This window comes from Cupressus sempervirens, chromosome 3 (genome assembly GCF_028749045.1).
Source record: "Cupressus sempervirens isolate cs-2001-9-10 chromosome 3, ASM2874904v1, whole genome shotgun sequence".
In the NCBI taxonomy this organism is placed as follows: domain Eukaryota; kingdom Viridiplantae; phylum Streptophyta; class Pinopsida; order Cupressales; family Cupressaceae; genus Cupressus; species Cupressus sempervirens.
In genome coordinates, this window is record NC_143120.1 from 1006167049 (window position 1) to 1006174113 (window position 7065).

At 39.6% G+C, this 7065-nt stretch overlaps 1 protein-coding gene across 1 annotated transcript; it reads left to right on the forward strand.

Moving 5' to 3' along the window:
* The first annotated feature begins 2141 nt into the window (after positions 1-2141).
* Positions 2142-6812, forward strand: LOC149570141 (uncharacterized). Its single transcript, XM_089817103.1, has 3 exons — positions 2142-4237; positions 5165-6450; positions 6562-6812. The coding sequence occupies exons 1-3, from the start codon at positions 2142-2144 to the stop codon at positions 6810-6812; spliced, it is 3633 nt and encodes a 1210-aa protein (XP_089673229.1).
* Positions 6813-7065: the final 253 nt, after the last annotated feature.

Here is a 7065-nt window from a genome sequence, read left to right on the forward strand (position 1 = left end):
TCCACGGTAGTTACATATTTGATGATGCTTCCAATTTGGAGCACATCTCTAGCATACCCATTTGGATCAAACATGGGCCTTACCACTTCATACTCCTCCAATCTCTATTTGTTCTTGAATGCTTTGAGTATGTTCTTTGCATCAGATCTGGATTCACAACTATAAGCTCCAACTTGTATGAGGAATTCATACCCCTTATTTCTCAAACTAGTGCTCAACATGTTTACTTGAATTTCTTGCTTGATGACCTTGATGAGCATGATCATATCATCTAGATATCTAGGTAGCTTTAGGGGAAATTTGTCAAACACTGCAAGATGCAAATAAGAAAAGATGAGAATTCAATAAAATAATAACCAAATTGGCTGATGATCACCATTGCTTCTGGGCTGAACCTCCACTCCAGACACCCTTGGAGTTCCTTGTAGATTCTCATAGTAAATGCATCATTAACCTAGATATACTTTGCATAGCTATTTTGTAACTGCAAGCATGGATAAAACTCATAACTTTTTACATTTTGGTGTAGAGCACAAAGCTTGGTATTAGAGGAATGGATAAAAACTCCATCTTGTCTTCATTCTTCCTTCCTCATACCTCTTTGGATTTAATTAGAGGTTTTATGAAGTTTTATGCAAGGTTTGAATAAATATGAGCCCATTTGTGTAGGCACTTCATCTTATTTGGTGACCCTATAAACCAAGGATGTAAGTAGCCTATAGGGTATATATGTTTTAGGTGTTTAGGAGGGTTTTAATATGGCCTAAATAGCCATGATGCTCAATAATATCACGTTTAGAATGTGTTTTGAAGTCTTCATATGAAAAGTTGCTCATATCGGCAGTTTTGAAAAAAAGTTGCTGACAACTTTTGCAAGAAAACTGTGCAACTTTTGCAAATCAGTTACATTCGACCTCTAACTGCCTTGGAGGTCGGTTTTTAGGTGTCATTAGGCTATAAATATATTGATCCTCTTCCCAAAAGAACAGAGGAACTTCATTTGTACGGATTTTTCATTGGATGAATAAAGAACTCCCTATTTTTCTGTTTAATTCGCTGTTTTCAGAGGTTGCACGTGTGGTACGGACGTGAGACTAGAAGTTTAATGGTGGATTTGCAGAGTTTGATGTCCCACTGACTCATTGCATTTTATTTGGAGTGATTTGAAGGAGTTTGGACAAAGTTAGAGCAAATTGGGTGAAACCAGTCCCAAACCCTCCATAAAATCAGGGTTTTGTGCAAATGAGCCATTAGAGTGCACCTAATTGGCCTCAGGGGTACAAAACCCAATAATCTGAGAGAAGACATGTACCATTTGTTGATTCTAGAAGTAGGAGTAGTTTCCATGGTGGGAGTCCAAGTTTCAATGATGCCCTAGTTCAAGTTAGGCATAGAATTTGAACTCGGAATGCAGATTTGGAAGTAGAATTGTGAAGTTCGGTTGATTGGAGTGCAACCAAAGGTTGAATTGTAAGTCTTAGACCTTCCCTAACACCATCCAAGTCAGTATCTTTTTCTGTGTACCCATTTCCTTACACTTGCTTAACAAACCAAGCCTAATTAGGCCTATTAGGACTGCGTGTTTTGCATAGGTTGGGATATGCTGGAGTGGAGTGAGATTTTAAGATTTGGAGGTCTTTAAGGGGAGTCAAAAGGGTATCTGAAACTCTATTTTATTTGCCAAGTCGTTTGGGGAAATCAAAAGATATGGCTGAAACTCAGGTTTTGCTGACCTACTAGGATTCACTAGGTAGGTATTGGTTGGGTGTATTACAAAAGTGTGGGAATCTGAAAAGTTGTTGATTCAGAGTACATTGGGATATGTGAAGGTGTGTTGACCATCAAATCAAGGGGTTGAGAGGCCTAAAGCATAGATCCTTGTTTTGGCCTAGTTGTGGGATGCTATTTCTAAAAGCAAATTGGGAGCAGACTTTGCTTACCTGTTTCTTGCATTGAGAAGGTTGTCAAACCTTGTGAGAAGGTTATTTGCCAAGAGTGGAAGGTCCTTTAAGGATCTCCTAAGACTAGAAGCAAGTTTGGCTTGTTTGAAGGGTCTAAGTGCAATCTAGACCAAGAGTACACTTCCGGTGTGTAACTCTGCATCAAGCTGGTATCAGAGCAGGTTAAGACCTGTTTTCATCATGTCTGAAGGAGAAGATGGACCAGAGAGGGCTCTCCCTCTGAGGGTCACAAATGCAGAACTAGCTAAGATAGTACAAGAACAAATGGCTGAAAGTAGGGCCTTTAGAGAAGAGAATAGAGCAGTCAAGAGAGAGTTGGAGAGACTCAAGGGCAAGTTGAAGAGAGGAGAAAACTATGAATCAGAAAATGAAGAGGTGGAGCAAGATGACAATGCAACAGCAGTATCACCTGATCAAAGGCCTCTCTTACAAGCACTAGAAAGGATGGGAGTCAAGGGTGGAGAGATCCCTACATTTCAAGGAAAACTCAATCCTGATGAATGCATTGATTGGCTTGAAGCCATGGACAATCACTTTGAATGTGACCACATTCCACCAAGCCAAAAAGTAAAGATTGCCAAGACTAAGTTGAAGGGTGCAGCACTAAGCTGGTGGAATTTTGTTCAGAATGAGAGGGCTGAGGATGGCAAGGAGCCCATAACTACTTGGAAAAAAATGAGAGCAGAGATTAAGAGGCAGTTTGTGCCCGAGGATTATGAAATCCTTGTGAACCAAAGGTTGCATAACCTCAAACAAAGGGATCTTGATGTGAGCACATACACACAAGAGTTCCATAACTTGACATTAAGAGCCAAGTTCAATGAAACAAATAAACAAAAACTAGCCAGATATGTAAGTGGCTTGAAGTATTCTATTCAAGATGAATTGACATTGGTAAATTTGGAGTCTATACACCAGTGTTTTAATCTTGCATTGAAGATTGAAGAGAAGCATAAGAGGAGAGGTGATTCAAACACCAACAAAAGAGGAGGTAGCAATAATTTCAGAGGAAGAGGAGGCAGATTTCAAGGCAGAGGCTCTGGTTTCAGAGATGAAAATCAGAATCAGAATATGGATACCAGTCAAAGAGGATCTTTTAGAGGCAGAGGCAATAATGGCAATAGAGGAAGGAATGGCAACAGGAGCAGAGGAGGCCAGGTCTTCACTGGTAGGTGTTTTATTTGCAATCAGACAGGGCATCAATCCTTTAGATGTCCCCAAAAAGGAGGAGACAGCAGCAGACCCGAAGATAGGAGAATTAATCTATTGCAAGAAGAAGAAGAGGACGGGCAAAGCATCTCATCCTATCACACCACAACCTCCAGACTTGCTAATCCTGAAACTGGAGAGTGCCTCATGATGCAAAGGACACTTTTGAAGGTGCCACAACCTGCAGAACCACCTCAGAGAAAAACATTGTTCAGGACACATTGCAAGGTGAAAGGAAAGGTATGTAAGTTAATTGTGGATTCAGGATCAACTGACAATATAGCATCTAAAGAAATGGTGGATAAATTAAAGTTGCCTAGGATACCACACCCATACCCTTATAAAGCTTCTTGGTTGACAAAAGACAAACAAACATTGGTAAATGAACAAGTTTGGGTGGAGTTCACATTAGGAGAGTATTCTGATAAAGTTTTGTGTGATGTCACTGAGATGGATGCATGTCACCTCTTATTAGGGAGGCCATGGCAGTTTGATGTAAAATCAAGGCATGATGGAGAAACCAACATTTATACAATAACTAAGGGAGGTGTTAAGTATACAATGAGGCCATTGCCTGATGATAACAAATCAGACCATATAGTTAGTAGTGTGACTTTAGTAGGGGAGAAGGAATTCCTCAAAACTATAAAAGAAAAGGACACACCCTGCTTTGCAATAGTGATAAGACCAAAACAAGAATCAAGGAACCTAGTCAAGCCTAGAGCAGATTTGAAAAAAGATGATGTAGGACCCAAGGAGGTTAGGGATTTGCTAAACAAGTATCATGGGATTGTGGCAGGGAGTGTACCATCCACTTTACCACCTGAGAGAGAGGTGAGTCATTGTATAGACCTCATACCAAGGGCCACTTTACCAAATAAGGCTGCATACAAGTTGACTCCAGAACAGAATGAGGAGATAGCAAAACAAATAGAAGAGTTGCTGTCTAAGGGTCTGATTAGGAAGAGTGTGAGTCCATGTGCAGTACCTGCAGTACTTGCACCAAAAAAGGAAGGAACATGGAGGCTATGTATGGACTCAAGGGCTATAAACAAGATAACCATCCGGTATAGGTTTCCCATGCCAAGAATGGAAGATTTGTTGGATTTTTTAGGAGGGGCTAAAATTTACTCCAAGGTAGACTTAAAAAGTGGATACCATCAGATAAGGATCAGAAAAGGGGATGAGTGGAAAATAGCATTTAAAACAACTGAGGGTCTTTATGAGTGGCTTGTGATGCCATTTGGGCTATCAAATGCCCCAAGTACCTTCATGAGATTGATGAATGAGGTACTTAAGCCTTTCCTTAACAAGTTTGTTGTGGTATACCTAGATGACATACTAGTGTTTAGCAAGGATGAAGAGGAACACTTCAAACATCTAGATTTGGTCCTAAAAAGATTGCATGAGGAAGATCTCAAGATCAATTTCGAAAAGTGTATATTTGTGAAGGATGAACTGATATTTCTTGGTTTCGTTATTTCTAAAGACTCTTTGAAAATGGATCCATCCAAAGTAGAAGCTATAATAAATTGGCCATCTCCTACCACTGCTGGTGAGGTTAAAAGTTTCCATGGTTTATGTAATTTTTATAGAAAATTCATAAGGAATTTTAGTGGGATATCTGCTCCAATGGTGGATACCATTAAGGGGGGCAAGAAATGTCATTTTGTATGGACTAATGCTACAGAAGAATCTTTCCAAATGCTGAAGTAGAAGATAGCACAAGAACCAGTCCTAAAGTTCCCTGATTTCAACAAAGTGTTTGTCATAGAATGTGATGCAAGCACTAAAGCTATTGGTGGTGTATTGAGTCAAGAGGGCAGACCAATAGCCTTCTTTAGTGAGAAGTTAAATGAAGCAAAGCAGAAATATTCAGTATATGATCTAGAGTTGTATGCTATGGTCCAATCCTTAAAAAGATGGAGGCATTATTTACTTTCCAAGGAGTTTATTGTTTTTACTGATAATCAGGCTTTGAGCTTTCTTAACAGGCAGGAAAAATTGAATCAAAGACACATGAAGTGGATGGAGTTCATCCAAGCATATACTTTCTCAATCAAGCACAAGAAAGGGATCACAAACAAATTTGCTGATGCCCTAAGTAGAAGAAACCTCCTAGTTCAATCAATTGAACTTGAAACCGTTGGCATAGAAGGTATGAAGGATCTATACAGCCAAGATGAGGATTTCAAAGAGATTTATAAAGTTTGCCAAAGCATGGAAGGCAAGTATCACACAGAGCTCTCTGATTTTTTAATTCAAGATGGTTTATTGTTTAAGGGGGGACAATTATGTATTCCTAGGGGATCATATAGAGAGAATATAATCAAAGAAAAACATAGTGGGGGCATGTCTGGTCATTTTGGATTAGACAAAACACTTGAGCAAGTTAGGAGATTCTACCATTGGCCAAAAATGCAGACCGATGTAAGAAAGTTTGTGGAATCTTGTATAATTTGTCAAAAGGCTAAAGGGCACTCATCAAATGCAGGGCTTTATACTCCTCTACCTATCCCTGACAGACCATGGGATTCAATAAGCATGGATTTTGTATTGGGATTACCAAAAACTAAGGCAGGAAATGATAGTGTGTTTGTGGTTGTTGACAGATTTTCCAAAATGTCTCACTTTATCCCTTGCAAAACTACACATGATGCTTCAAACATTGCAGGTCTATTCTTCAAAGAAGTGGTAAGACTCCATGGTTTACCAAGGTCTATTGTTTCAGACAGAGACTCCAAGTTCCTAGGACATTTTTGGAGGACTCTTTGGAAAAGACTTGGAACAAACCTTAATTTTTCTTCTGCCTATCACCCTCAATCAGATGGGCAGACTGAGGTAACAAATAGGTCACTAGGGAACCTACTAAGATGCTTGGCACAACAATATGGTGGATCATGGGATAATATATTACCACAAGCTGAATATGCATACAATGATTCAGTAAACAGAAGTACTGGTTTGACACCATTCCAAATTGTTTATGGTGAACACCCAAGGGGAGTACTAGAGTTAAGGGATGTCAGTCAGATGGAGAGGAGAAGTTCCCAAGCTCAAGACTTTGCACAAGTGATGAAGGAGGTACAACACCAAGTGAAAGACAGACTGTCTAAATCTGCAGACAAGTACAGAGAACATGCCAACAAGAAAAGAAGGGATTTGCAGTTCAAGGTTGGAGACCTTGTCATGGTCCATTTGAAGAAGGAGAGGATGCCAAAGGGACAGCATACCAAGTTGATGGCAAAGAAAATTGGTCCATTTAAGATCCTACAAAAATGTGGGAACAATGCATAAAAAATTGAATTGCCACCGGATGTTGGATTGTCACCAATCTTTAATGTCTCTGATTTGTTTTCTTTCAAAGAACCTACTGATATTGTGGATGCAGGTACAGGTCTGGAAGAGCAGGTTACTGATGTTGCATTGCCAAAGACACATAAACTCCAAATTGAGTGCATATTGGACAAGAGAGTTTCTATGGAGACACGAAGAGGCACATACTATACCTACTTGGTCAAATGGGCTGGGTTACCTGAGGAGGATGCAACATGGATGACTCAAGCAGAGATAGAGAAAGCAGGCTATCAATTTAACACCATTCCCAACTCAAGGGACTTGAGTTCTTTTGGAGAGGGGTAGTATGGTGCAGAGCACAAAGCTTGGTATTAGAGGAATGGATAAAAACTCCATCTTGTCTTCATTCTTCCTTCCTCATACCTCTTTGGATTTAATTAGAGGTTTTATGAAGTTTTATGCAAGGTTTGAATAAATATGAGCCCATTTGTGTAGGCACTTCATCTTATTTGGTGACCCTATAAACCAAGGATGTAAGTAGCCTATAGGGTATATATGTTTTAGGTGTTTAGGAGGGTTTTAATATGGCCTAAATAGC

Excerpts from the sequence above, each read along its gene's own strand:
- LOC149570141 (XM_089817103.1), top strand. The coding sequence starts at position 2,142 with ATGTCTGAAGGAGAAGATGGACCAGAGAGGGCTCTCCCTCTGAGGGTC. Across the intron at positions 4,238-5,164 it reads ATAAACAAGATAACCATCCG|GCAGGAAAAATTGAATCAAA; the intron begins GTATAGGTTTCC and ends CTTTCTTAACAG. Across the intron at positions 6,451-6,561 it reads ATTTAAGATCCTACAAAAAT|GTACAGGTCTGGAAGAGCAG; the intron begins GTGGGAACAATG and ends TTGTGGATGCAG.